The sequence below is a fragment of the Barbatula barbatula genome (genome assembly GCF_947034865.1).
Source record: "Barbatula barbatula genome assembly, chromosome: 15".
Taxonomy (NCBI): Eukaryota; Metazoa; Chordata; class Actinopteri; order Cypriniformes; family Nemacheilidae; genus Barbatula; species Barbatula barbatula.
In genome coordinates this window covers 3,901,714-3,914,844 of record NC_136778.1, presented here as the reverse complement: position 1 = coordinate 3,914,844, position 13,131 = coordinate 3,901,714, and the positions used below count along the sequence as shown (strand labels likewise).

Sequence of the window (13,131 nt, the reverse complement as noted above, 5' to 3'; positions counted from 1 at the left end):
ACTGAATCCAAAATACATTTGTGCCTTTGTCAACAAAATTGTAAAAATGTGCATCGGAAGATTGCTGCCTGTTTTTGATCATTGTGTTATCAGTGGAAGTCCGGGTTAACACATACTAATATAGAAATGTCCAGTTAATGATATGTAAACCACCCTGGAGGTTGCTTTGAATAGGAGCATTTGCCAAATGCATAAATGTAAATGCAAATCATAAACGTCATGTGACTTAGCCTCTATTATAAGGATTAGTCTTTGTACACACAGACGGGAAGGCGAGATGAAAGTCTGTGAAAGATCGTAGTGCAGGGTCTTAAAGGACAATTTACATGTGCTTTGTGTGTGCTTAGCTAAGATTACAAGCCATATATGTTTGCTTTCCACACTCATCATAAAACTGTGAAACATGTTTGAGGTTCTCGGGGTAAAAGCTTAACCTTAAAGGGTTTAGTTTCTTTAAGTTAAATTGTTCATACAATATACTTAAACATTTCTGATATAAAAATATCTGATTTGCAATCTGAACCGGCTGCATCTCCTATTAAAAACCACAATAGCACATTAGTAGCAACTTCATTTACACTGTTGTGAGATCTGTGAATGGGTAAGCCCAAGCACATCCACATATCTTGTCGTCTTTGAAACACGAAGAGTTATTGTATTGTCAAAATAAACAATATCCAGCAAAGCCGGAGAGAGCAACATAAAAATACCATTCTGTTTTCATGTCTGGTTCTGGTATTAAAGGTCCTGACACATGGCTGTCGCTCCCTATGCAGTGTTAGATTCTGACGGGTTGTGACTCATGACATGTGATGCTTTCAGAAAGCACGAGGAGGACGTGTGTTATGATTTGCCATTTGGCTGTCTGTTATGAAAAATGCACATATATGCTCAAACCCTCGAGGTACAGTTCGCTTTGTAATCACGTTAGTCTAATTTAATCACTTTAATGCTTGGATAGGTTTTTTGTAGATAGATGTATTACATTTATACAATCGTAAAGAAACAGAGGGTCCATATTCATAACAGAGACGTGTATGTGCTTTTGGCTCATTCCCACCAATTTACAAAACTTTTTTAATAGATGCGGGTCTGTACACCTTGGAGATTCACCTTGGGATATTTATTCATGATGACAAATAAGATAAAATTATGTTTAATTTGAATCTTGATAAAGTTTGACCCTGCCTGCTGTGTCCCTAGGATAAAATCTCCTTTTTGGTATTCCAGACTGTTCATTTCAATATTGTGATCATTTACTGAGTTTGTATTAGTATTTCTTTGATTGTTTTTAAAGAAAAAATTGAATAGAAAAGTCATTCAGCTTTAGTTATTCATGAGGTTTAATAGTTATTATTCACTCAAATGCATGCAATACATTAACTTTTCCCAGTAATAGTCCAACTGCTGTATTTTTAATATATCATTGTACAGCATGCACAAGCTCAATAACTAAACTCAATTCATTTGAATTCCCAGTTTATGGTTTTAAAATTGGTCTGGTGTGAACATAAAGCAGAACAATATCTGTCCTGACCCTTAATCCTTAACAAACCAACAGGCCGTCTCAGAATCCAAAGGAATGCAAATGATCTTGAACGAATTGCAACTTTTGATCATTTTGTACAGTATCAAAGCTCGGCATATCGTTTTGCACCTGTACTCCTTCAATTCCTCGATTCAAATTTCAGCAGAGCTAAGACTTCCAACAAGCACACGCTTTCGAGGTTTGTTTTCATTGCCGTGCACGTCTGCCCGTCCCTCTGAATAAACCGTTACACCGCGCCGCTCATCAGGCAGAAGTTAATTTTGTGCTATCACAATGAAAAATCGCAAGCCATGGGCAACAGAGAGAAGAGCAGCTCTTTAAATAAAGCCAGGCAACAGGTTCATAAAGGGGGAAAGACATACCTGATAAGAGAGGGTAAACACATCACGCCACCTCTGGAGAGAGCGACAGAACGTCAGACTATGAACTGTTATGGCGTATCTATGTCAAACCTTGTGCCTGTGGAAAATGTTCTAAATCAGAAGGACAATTCTGAAGACGGTCTTATCATACATGTGGTGTAGTTTATTGAGATGTTCTATCAAAGGTTTTCTGTTCTTGACACGCTGTGTGATGTCTAATGAACTCTGCACACTTTATTGCTCAGACATCATATTGTTGTTTCATCGTTTGGGAGCATTCTGAGTTTGACACAAAGGCATAATTCACCCAAAAATATCTAAATCTGTCATCATTTATTAACCCTCATGTTGTTTAAACCTTTCTTCTGAGAATAACAAAAGAAGATATTTGGAGACATGTCTTAGTGGTTTTGTAGTCATACGATGGAAGTCAGTGAGGTCCGATGTTGTTTGGTTTCAACGTTCTTCAAAATATCTTGTTGTTTATTTCTCAGGAGAAAGGTCTGACACTTACACACGTCCCACTTTACACTCCATATGTTCCGTTTACCCTCACTTTGGATATACTGTAAGGGTCTGCCAAACGCATTCATGTAAATGTATAGAGTAATGTGAATGCAGCTGTGATTTCTCTACAGGTGAATACAGTCAATGTTGGGGTTATTCAGAGAAATAATACCTGCTTTGTGTTTGAATATAATATTGTTTCCTCCTATACACACAAACAGGCCCATTTAATGGATGTCTAACAAAGAGTTTCACCCGTTGCTGGACAACACTAACGTCAAACAGTACAGGCATTAACACCATTGTGGATGAATTGATATGGCATCGATAGAACTAATAGGAGTTTATTTTACACTCAAGTGGCAAAGTCATGCACATGCTGTCATACTGTAGGTTAGTGTATTATTGCTTATTTGGGTGGAAAAGGCAAATCAATTATTAACTTTAATGTATGCTTACATCGTGTTTCTTGTACCTCCACTCATATTGTTGTCATAACATTTCAAAATGATTCGTTCTTTTGTTTAAAGTCCAGTGTGTGAAATTTAGCGGCATCTAGTGGTGAGGTTGCAAATTGCAACCAACAGCTAACTCCACCACTGCCTTTGCACCACAAGCACTAACATGTCAGCACATTTTCTAATCTTTTGCTGAAGGAGATAACACATTCACGAAACGCGTTCTATAGAGCAGTTTGTCCGTTAAGAGATACCGTATAAACAACATGGCAAATTCCATTTAAGTGGACCTGTGGTGTATGTAGATAGAAACAGCCCATTCTAAGGTAATAAAAACATAACGATTCATTATGTAATGTCTTTATACACCTCTGTTTTGAATGCATTTCTGTCAATAGATCCTCCAAAAACTTATACACTGGACCTTTAAGGTATGTCCAAGATTTTCATGCTTATTCACAGGGATGTCCCTCTGAATCAAACAATTTGTTTCTGTGGATCATCTCATTTGAATGGGAAATAATTTCCCTAAACTCACTCTGGGGCATGGAACGCAAACGCGTTATGCTGTCAAAGAAAACCATATTATATGATAGAAAGGCCGATTTGAAAACAAGAGTTTTCGCATGCAAAATGTTGTAACAGAAATTAAGTCTATATGAATATATTCTTCGGGGGGGCTGCTGGGGGTATGTGTAATTCTGCTGACTTGCAGAAGGGTTTCTTAGTAAATGTTTATTAAGCAAGGCTTGCTAGTCAGCCTTTTTCAATGCTATATATATGTGTGTTAGGGGTATTCAACCTCTGCGGACATACAGGAAGCCCCCTGGCCCACAGCTTTACACGTTTCAAGGGATTCAAACTATTTATACGATTCAATGCTCAGATGATTGGAAATGTTCATTTAGAAATGTCATTAATGTGTCCAGACTCTCTGGAGTACCTTCATAGACATCTAGGGGTTGACAATGCAAAAGAACATTGCAGCTTTTGGTCAACATGGTTTTGGTAAAACATGTATATGTGGCATGTTGATATCCAAAATCTTAAGATTTTAACATTATGAATGAAACATTTTATCACTTCAATTCTGTCAAATAACAAGAGAGAGAGAGAGAGAGAGAGAGAGAGAGAGAGAGAGAGACAGAGAGAGAGAGAGACAGAGACAGAGACAGAGACAGAGACAGAGACAGAGACAGAGACAGAGACAGAGACAGAGAGAGAGAGAGAGAGAGAGAGAGAGAGAGAGAGAGAGAGAGAGAGAGAGAGAGACAACTTTCTTGTTTTGCCAGTGGCTATTGCTGAGTGAAGCATGTGACACTGAAAATGAAAAGCCAAAATACTGTCTCATAAGATTTAGAATTTTCTTTTTCGCCTCAGTGCTTTCTGATTCAATTTCTTTCACGCTTACTGTACTTTTTATATTTTACGCACACCGATAGTTTTACTCTTTTGACGAAAACCCTATTCGTTCAGCCCGATGAATGTGACAGCATTTAAATTATCAATAGTTTTGCATCTCCACATTTGGCTCTGTAAATTGAATTTACAATTTTATTATCTGTGAATTTCCATCATTAAATTTTACCTACTTTGCCCACAGGAATTTTACAGCTCCACCTGATGAGCTCAACTGTATATTTTCTTATTCAAGAGCTGGAGGGCTCTTTTCATTTGCATGAGCAGGTGCGCAGACGCCATATGGCTTCCATAGAAATTTCCTCAAAGGCGGCACAAACAGAGTAATTTTAATTTCCCTGTCTTATTGTGCATGCTATAAGTCAGCCAAATGTTTTTCAGCTCTATGATTAAGGTTCTTTCATACTGTTTCAGAAAACACAGGCATTCACAAAGCTTCATTCCAGCAATTGATGGCAAAAGATGTGCAAACTGGGAATGATCGTTTCATTGAACATTGTAAATCAGCTAAAGCAGGTTTTGGAACCCTGTGCACGGCGGGTGTTGAGCTTTAGACATCCCCCCGCTGGAAACTCCCAGCCTCAGGAACCGGCTGAGCGCAGAGGCTTTCTTGGAGTCACTTATGTTAAATGCGCCTCATCAATGTGGGCATAGACAGCAATGCACCCTGCTAAAGTTGATATTTCACTGGGAGAGGAAATGAACAACACTGATCTTGGCATTAATCCTCAAAATACGGAAAAACAAATAATACCTCAGCTCTCTGAGTGTGAGGAGCACAGCATCTTGCTCTTAAGACAGTGAAACCTTTAAAGCATCGACCCAAGCCAATGAAACCTTCAAAGCAATGACGTATCAGTCTCCCAGAACCCCACAATCCTCAGGCACGAAGAAGCTGTCTCCTCTTCATCTTGTCGGCAGCATGCTTAAACAACACGCAGTTTGCTTTCACGATAAAAGGCATTTAAATTATAACAGCGTTTTGTTTATTTTGCAATCACGTTCCAGGAAATCCTTGGCCAGAAAAACCGGTCTTGCGCTAAATGCAGTTGCTCAAGTCTACGCTATAGTCTACTGCGTTCCCCTCTTCTCCGCCCACGTCGCATAATTAAATATGAATTGTATTGACATCACATTAAACGTTTGTATTTTGAGTATTTACACTTTTACGTCGCCACAAAGATTCTTACGTCCTCGCTAAATAAACCGATTGAGTTTGAACAAGCTATCACGCGTCCGCACTTTGAGTCCGGAAGACACGCCCACAGTGAACTTGTGCACGGCGGCGCAAAGCGATTGGCCAAGGCGCGCTGTCAATCACTCCTCTCCACCGTTCCTTCCGCTCCATAATCCGTCCACCAGCGAGACTTCACACAGATGTGTGTGAGGCGTCAGGCGTGCTCAGTGAGGCGGCGGGACATCGTGCGTCAACTTCTTGCAAGGGATCTACAGCGTCCTTTTCTAACAGCTCGAGTTCAACGTTAGCCTTATTATAAGTAGTATAGATCATAGTCTCGGATAGTCACTTTCGTTTAGATTTTAACATATATTGAGGTGCTTTTAAACGCTGAAGAAAATGCCTGTAGCGTCTCTTCTACCTTTCACGGTTACCCCGAATAGGAAGTCTGCCAGCCCGACCTCCTTCAGGCTCACGGAGAAATTCATATTGCTTTTAGTTTTCAGCGGCTTTATTACTCTGTGTTTCGGAGCTATCTTCTTCTTGCCGGATTCTTCTAAGCTCCTCAGCGGAGTTTTCTTCCGCTCGTCCTCGGTGGAGGCAGAGACGCGCACAGGTACGGTCAGCGATCCAAACACCGGCACGGGCAAGGATGAGAAGATACTGGCCAAGATTAGAAAAGATCACGAGAAAGCGCTGCTCGAAGCCAAGGACACCCTGCAGAAACGACCGGAAGAGATTAATCAAGACATTAAGCGCGAGAAGGAGAAAGTTGCTGGACAGGCGAAAGGCGTAAAAGGTGACAGTTTGCCCCTCGTTCAGTACGTGCGGCCGCCCGGTGCAACAGGGCACGAGCCGTCAGATCCTGACACTAAAGAGAAGAGAGCCAAAATTAAAGAGGTATTTTATTTCTATTTATTATTGGTTTATCGCACTGTGTCAATTTCTGTGTCCAAAGGTTTCCGTTTAGGTAAAAAATTATGTTGCGAAATAACTTTTTAACGTAACGTTTAGCGTCAGTCATATTAGCATGATTGTTTTGCGTAATGTTGTTGTTATTATTATTATTATTATGTGTGTAATGTTGTCATCGATGTTTTAACTGAATAATGTGACACTGGTGTCGTCAGTTTAAAAAGAATTTGACATTTTGTTAAACCAAATGGGTTGTAAGACGAGATATGAATAGACGAGCAGTTGTGAAACCAGTTTGTTCTGACAGGTCGGGTGATTGACATGTCGCTCCCGTCACTCAGAAGCGAGCGCGAGCTCGCTCATTCATCATTCTTCACACACTGGTTTGCATTGTTGCTAAGAACTGACGGATAGTATTTGTGTATTATCTGCAAGTGAACCGCATTTAAGGGTTGTACACAATATTATTTGTCCTTATTTCCTGTTTTCTACAGTCAGTTTCCTTCTTCATTTGTCGTTGGGTTAGTCCTTTGACTCATTATTTCACATCTCTTGTTCAGTCAGGTCTTTTGATGTTCAGTAGGTTTTTACAAGAGAGCGTCCTCCCAGTGTATACATTCATTACACGATTTTCTGTCCAGCTCTGTATAATGTTGAACCTATAGTTGTCCGTTTTGAAACGCGTTCCTCCACATCGCAAACTCATGTTTTCCCAAGGTTTCTAACACAATACAAATCAACAACATAGGTCCAGGTCAAAGGCCCATGAGTGCTATAAGATACCCGTGCATTATTGTGAACATAGTTACGCTTAAGGGCAAAGCAGAGTGCCTGCGTCCCCTCTGGCCAAGACCATGTATTCACGTTGTTGTGTACAGTGTTGTTCTTTTATTCAGTTCTTGTGTTTCGTCTATTTTGATCTTTTGATACTGCTCTATTCAACCGATTCGAATGATTTAGGTACCTACGGTACAGTTTGTCCCGCCCTAAACTCGCAAACTGGAATATGGATCAGGATGCACAAATAAACAGAGCATTGTTTGTCAGTGCATGAACGGTATCCAGTTACTCATCATCACCTTTAACCATTGGTTTATAAAGAAGCATAGGCAATTCTGTCATTTTTTGGGTTTAAAGTGTGTCAGGCCAGCCTCAGTATGATCAAATCTAGACTTGGCGTTGACTTTGTTAAATTAAATTATGCTATTGATTGAAACTCAGTTTTGTTCATTTCAATCAGGGATGTCTGTTGTAAAGATGTAGATTAAAACTGACAGCATGGCATTCAATTTAAGGCCTAACATTTTCTTTCAGTTGAATTAATCATGTATCGTTGTTTTTTTGTCCGTGGAAGTGGTTGGTTTTGAAGATTGTTTGTGCTTTTTACTGCAGCGTTGCTGGCAGTTATGGTTATTTGCATACAAACCTTGTGCCTATGTCCATATGGTGTCCTTAAACATATAATGTGCTTTTTGCCTTAGTTATGCCAGTATATGTGTTAAGTTTCCTGGTGCTTTTCCTCCACATTTTGTAATGCAGATCAATAGGTAGATTCAGCTCAAAGGGTTCAGAGGTCATTACACCATAGATTGGGAAACCCATTACTTTAGTGCCCTTCAGACTGAGCAAAAAACACAAATCCCAAAGCAAGTCACTTCGCTAATATCTATTCAGTCAGCTGTCATTTGGGTTAATTTAAAGAGTGTGAGAGAAAGGGTATCGCAACTAAATCAATAGGAACCTGTTAGAAAACTTGTTACTATTGTGACGTCTTTGAGTTGGTTGTAGTTTGTCAGATTTGGGTGAGTTCGTAACTCTGATGGACATTAATGTATGCGAATGCCTCCACGTTTCCTTCGTAAGAGCATTTGTGTGCCTGTGGATCTGACAAGCCCCTCATATCTTCTGCTTAATGCAACAACACAGCATGAGACCAGTGAGAATTCACCCTTGAATACTAGGATTTCATCCATTGACCGCTGGCATGAGGGCAATAAACAGTCACAGCTGGACATTGTGCGGCCTCTTTTGTGAGACATGGCAGTGAGCACTCTGCCTCAGCCTGTCAGACAATCTGACCTTTGAGCACTATAGAGTTGCCTTAGAAAATAAATTGATTTCAAGGTTGTGATGTAAAAAATGGTTGTGTGGAAATCTTTTTTTTTATAGCCGAAAGTTGTAAACACCTACAATGGATAGGCCACACTGACATTTAAAATGATGTTTTGCCTCCCCACACGTAAGGTATAATCCGAGCTAGGCCATGGTGATGTAATTAAATGGTTTTGATTCAAGCACCTCAAACTGTAATTCCACATTGTTTTATCCCTTTAAGCCATTATTCGAGACTGACAGAAACTTAGGGTGGGCAGTATGTCTCATTAACATCCACTATTCAACTTTTTAGGCTTCACAAAAGTAATTTTGTCGAGTGGAACCTGTTTGCAAGGTGGTAGCTCCAGGATATGCTCTCAGGCCACATCACATAACACCTACCTGGTCTCTGAACTCCTCTCCTTCATAATAGATAACTGAGCTCTCCGTTCGCTCAGACCTCATTGCACTTATAATTAATTATGCATAAAACAGGATAATAAAAAAAGTTACTTTTCATCAACATGATTACATGTTATCAATGAGGAGGGCATAGTAGTAAAAACATTCAATTATGTAAATTAAAGTTTAAAATCTATATGGTGGAAGAAAGTGTCTTCAGAAGGATATCGTTAAATTCGCCCATTTATCTTAACTCCGTGCTTTAGGTCTACAATCACGTCATCTTCAGTCTGAAAATGAGCAATGCCTGCTTGTTCCATCCCAGCAAGGCACCAAATCGCTTGCAAAAACCTTTACTCATTCGGTTCCCCTGTGGTGGAATGAACCGCAAGCCTCCACCCGAGCTGCAGCATCCTTCACATCTTTCAAGAAGCAGTTTAAAACATACCTTTTCCACATATATTTGACTACTGTCTGTCATAAATAAATCTTCTTGATCATTCTCTCCTTTGCTTACTCCAGCTTCAATCCTCCTAGTAGCATGGCCTTGTGAACTAACGGTAATGTTTAAGCGTGTTGACATATGTTTATATGCTCTCCTTCTTGTAAGTTGTTGTGGATAATGTAACTGTAGTATGATTGATTTAACTTTGTGGTGGTTTTGAAAGGTCCTTCATTTAGAATTTAGAATTTTTCAATTTCCTGCCAATGCAAGACTATTATCCCTAAAATATTTTGTTCCTCGTGTTTGGTTATTGAAATCATTATGTTGGTAAATTTGATTATGCTTTTAGATGTGGTTTGACAAAATGTACCATATAAACCCATTCTTCCAGCTTTTCACCATAATGAGTGAAGAAATTGCTAAAACAGTTGGCTTTGGCTGGAAAACAGTCTAGCATTTTTGTGCCCGGAGCAACCATCTTAACATTTCAACAGTTTTTCTTTGTGCCAAGAAAATACTTACACTTACAGCATGTTGCTTTTGAATCTAACATTTCTTCTTTTGCTTGTGGTTCTTATTTCAGGTTTGTTTTCCATCTATCACATAGTGACTTTTCCCAAGAACGCAGAAGTGCTGCGATGCTAAATAATTCAGTGTGCTTTCTTTTATTTTTCGTCTTGTAAATAAGGCATGGTTTTGATAGTTAAATCTAATGGAGATGAGAGTGCTCCGTCCTGATACAACCTTTCATTTTGCACAAAACCCACCTTCACAACTCCAGCTGTGATCCATGGTGGGCGTCTGTAGACCGAAGCCCGCCCTCCAATTATTTAGGTCAATCTTGCTTTAGCCAGAAGAAGCTTGACTGACCTGAGGTACTGAGATGTGTAATGGATGCCCCCGAGCAAGAGCACAGCTGCTCCAGGCATGGTTGGTCCCAAGCCTCTCTAGCCATTTTCTTTGTAATTTCTTCTTTCTGCTATCTTGGTTGGTGGAATACGTTCTTCAGTGGCCAGAATATCCCTGGTTGAGATCTGTACGAGGCTGGATGGCCATTATATTAAAGTGCTTTTGACAATGAATAGTATTGGAACCTTTGAAGAAATGTGGAAGAAACTTAAATTTAACACAAGAACAGCGTCAACCCAGTGCTGGAATTCTCATGATGTATTGCATTTGTTATAGGAATTGCATTTCTATCTTTTCCCACACTAAAGCACAGATGAAAGTTAGCAGATTAAAATGCGTTTGTAATGACTTGCGACAGTAGCGCAGGGGAGGTTCAATCACTGCGCTTTCAGGGGAAAATTAAGACTCTTGTACCGCAGTTGTGATTACTTGCTTTTCAAGTAATTGAATACTCGGTTTTGGAGTAATTGAATACTCCAAAACAGAGTCCAATGGTGATTAGATGAGCAATCAGCATCAGCCCTGACAAATACATTGATCAGGAGATGTAGAGAAGTTTCTGGGCGTGTGTGAGCCACATTGTTTTTTTGTGCCTGGCTGAGGTGGAAAGGGACTTGTCATTTGTCTCATTGATTCAGTTGTAACATGAAAGGGACTCCGTTAGAAGGATCTATATTATCTTCGCCCCGCCCTGACCCACCCCGCTCAGTTGTAGAGTATTGTTGGCAGCATGAGGTGTTCCTGAACGTAATAAGAAATGCACTATTCTAATACTAGAAAGGGGATTAGAATGAAACTGATCTTTTTAATCACATTAGGTTTCGGTCAGACGTGACAAAATACAGTCCAAAATCAGATACTGTCTTTTAGTCATGGTCATACACGGATGAATGTAAGTTTTGCAAAAAAAATCTAATGTATATTTTCTTCTTTTATAATGAAATTAAGTCGAACATGGTTACACATATTATAGCTAAATATTGAAATAGAAGTGATCCAGCTCTTAGATATCAGTTTTGGAAAATTAAATTAAAAGCAGCCAGACAGCTACAACCTTGATGATTTATATACTCTATAATGTAAAATTGAAATGGCCTATGAGGCATGTCACCACCAATGCCGTTGTCTGTCTTTGCGTCTTATACCATTAAAGAACAGTTGAAAGGTTTTATGCCTTTCATTGAAACGTAACAATAAAAACCAAATGATACAATAAAGCTCAGATATATTAAAAAGGCTCCACAAAGTTAATTCAGATTTTAGTACAATGTTCGCAGTCATTTATTCCATTTAAATATTTGGCCTTGTCTGTTTAACGGCACTTGATCAGCCTGTTAAACAAATAATGAATTGCGTTCTCTCCTTTTCTTTATTGGAATTTACATTTCGCAAGGTCTTCATTAGTTTGCCACATGTCAGCTGGAGAGGGTCAAATCTTATGCTTCTGTTTTCCATCACTAATAAAAAGGTCATGTCATTATGCTTTGTGACGGTTATGAATTGATCTCATCAAAGTGCTGTTGAGAATACAAAGGCGCGTGTCTTGCATCTAGTAGAGATAAACAGCGGCAGTTGACATGACAGTGATGTATTTATCTGAATAGGGACTTTGTTGTCCAGTTTGTTTAATTTATGTTGAAACTGTTATCAGAAAGACTTTTATCAAACTTTCAGACTGGCCTCTGGGAAGCCAAAGGGATGAAGCAAAAAATATAGATTTCTTTCCCCTTCAGTGAGTTTAGAGGTTTTTCTTTTGTTGCGAGTCAGAGATCCCTAAAGCTGGCTGTTAAAGTTTTTCCGTCTTTTTATGACAACATTGCAGGTTTATCAGTGAAGTACATGTCACAGTAAAAAAAAAACACCTCAGTACCTCTGACTTTTTATAAAAATGTGATGTATATTTTTCTGGTTTCATTTGTTACCATTGAGGGAAATAATAACAGAGGTCCTCACTGCCCACGTAGAGATTTATGATCGTGAAAATGGGCTTAATTGTGAGACATAATAAGCTCCTTATAAGCTTTATAAATTTGTAATAAATAATGCAGGACAGCACGATCGCAGTCATACAATATGTAGTACAAGAATATTTTTCTTTCCAGATTATTTTTTTCTGTATAAAAACAGCAAAAATCAAGGGCATGGCATGAGCAGTGCCATAATCTTGGGATATACCACAGCAAAGTTGTCTGCACTGCAAAATAAATTTCCTATTTACACTGTGCCTACATCTTGTCGTTTCTTTAAGGTAGCATTTGGTAGCATTCTAGTTATTTTGTGCCTCTTTTGAAATGGTTATTTGGGTCTGTTCAAACAGGACATGCATACGTTTGTGCAGGTATAAATTTGTCTTTGTACTTAACAATTCGAGAAATGAGATTCAGATTTAAAGAGGATGCAACTGGAGGCACGTCATTGTCCAGCCATCACGGTTCCACTCCTGTTCAGAGTGCCAGGAAAATGGCGGTAACTTAACTCTGCCTCCCTGTTTTCAGCTGTGGGACTGGGTTGTCTCCGGAGAGTGGGTTTTGGCAGTAGATCAATGTGTCTTGTGTGCCTGACAGAGAGATAGGGAGCATGTGCGGTAGCGTGAGCAAGGGTCCTGCCAAGCTGGCCATTGCTCCAGTGCCAGAGATGCACATGTCTTCCCACTTGAGCAGCACCTGTTTTCTGGGATGCGGTGCAGGTGCTTTTTATATGACCAGGAAGGGCAGATCTACTCTTCCACAGCATTTGCTTTATTGTAATGTGAGGTGTCTTCCTTCGGGGGACTTTGGTTATGTACACGCAAAGTTTGTTCTGGGTCATTAACCTTCAGAGCTGCATTTGGCAGTCAGTGATTGGCTGTCAACATCAGTATGTTGCTAATGTGTAGCAGCAATGTGGTCTTGCGG

At 39.5% G+C, this 13,131-nt stretch overlaps 1 protein-coding gene across 1 annotated transcript in view; it reads left to right on the top strand.

Annotated features, from left to right (window-relative positions):
* The first annotated feature begins 5,666 nt into the window (after nt 1-5,666).
* The window catches only part of man1a1 (mannosidase, alpha, class 1A, member 1), a 71,037-nt gene continuing 63,572 nt past the window's right edge, over nt 5,667-13,131 (top strand). The window contains exon 1 of the mRNA XM_079474449.1: nt 5,667-6,372. Coding sequence (XP_079330575.1) covers nt 5,872-6,372 — 501 coding nt within the window. The 5' untranslated portion in view covers nt 5,667-5,871. The remainder of the gene's footprint in view (nt 6,373-13,131) is intronic.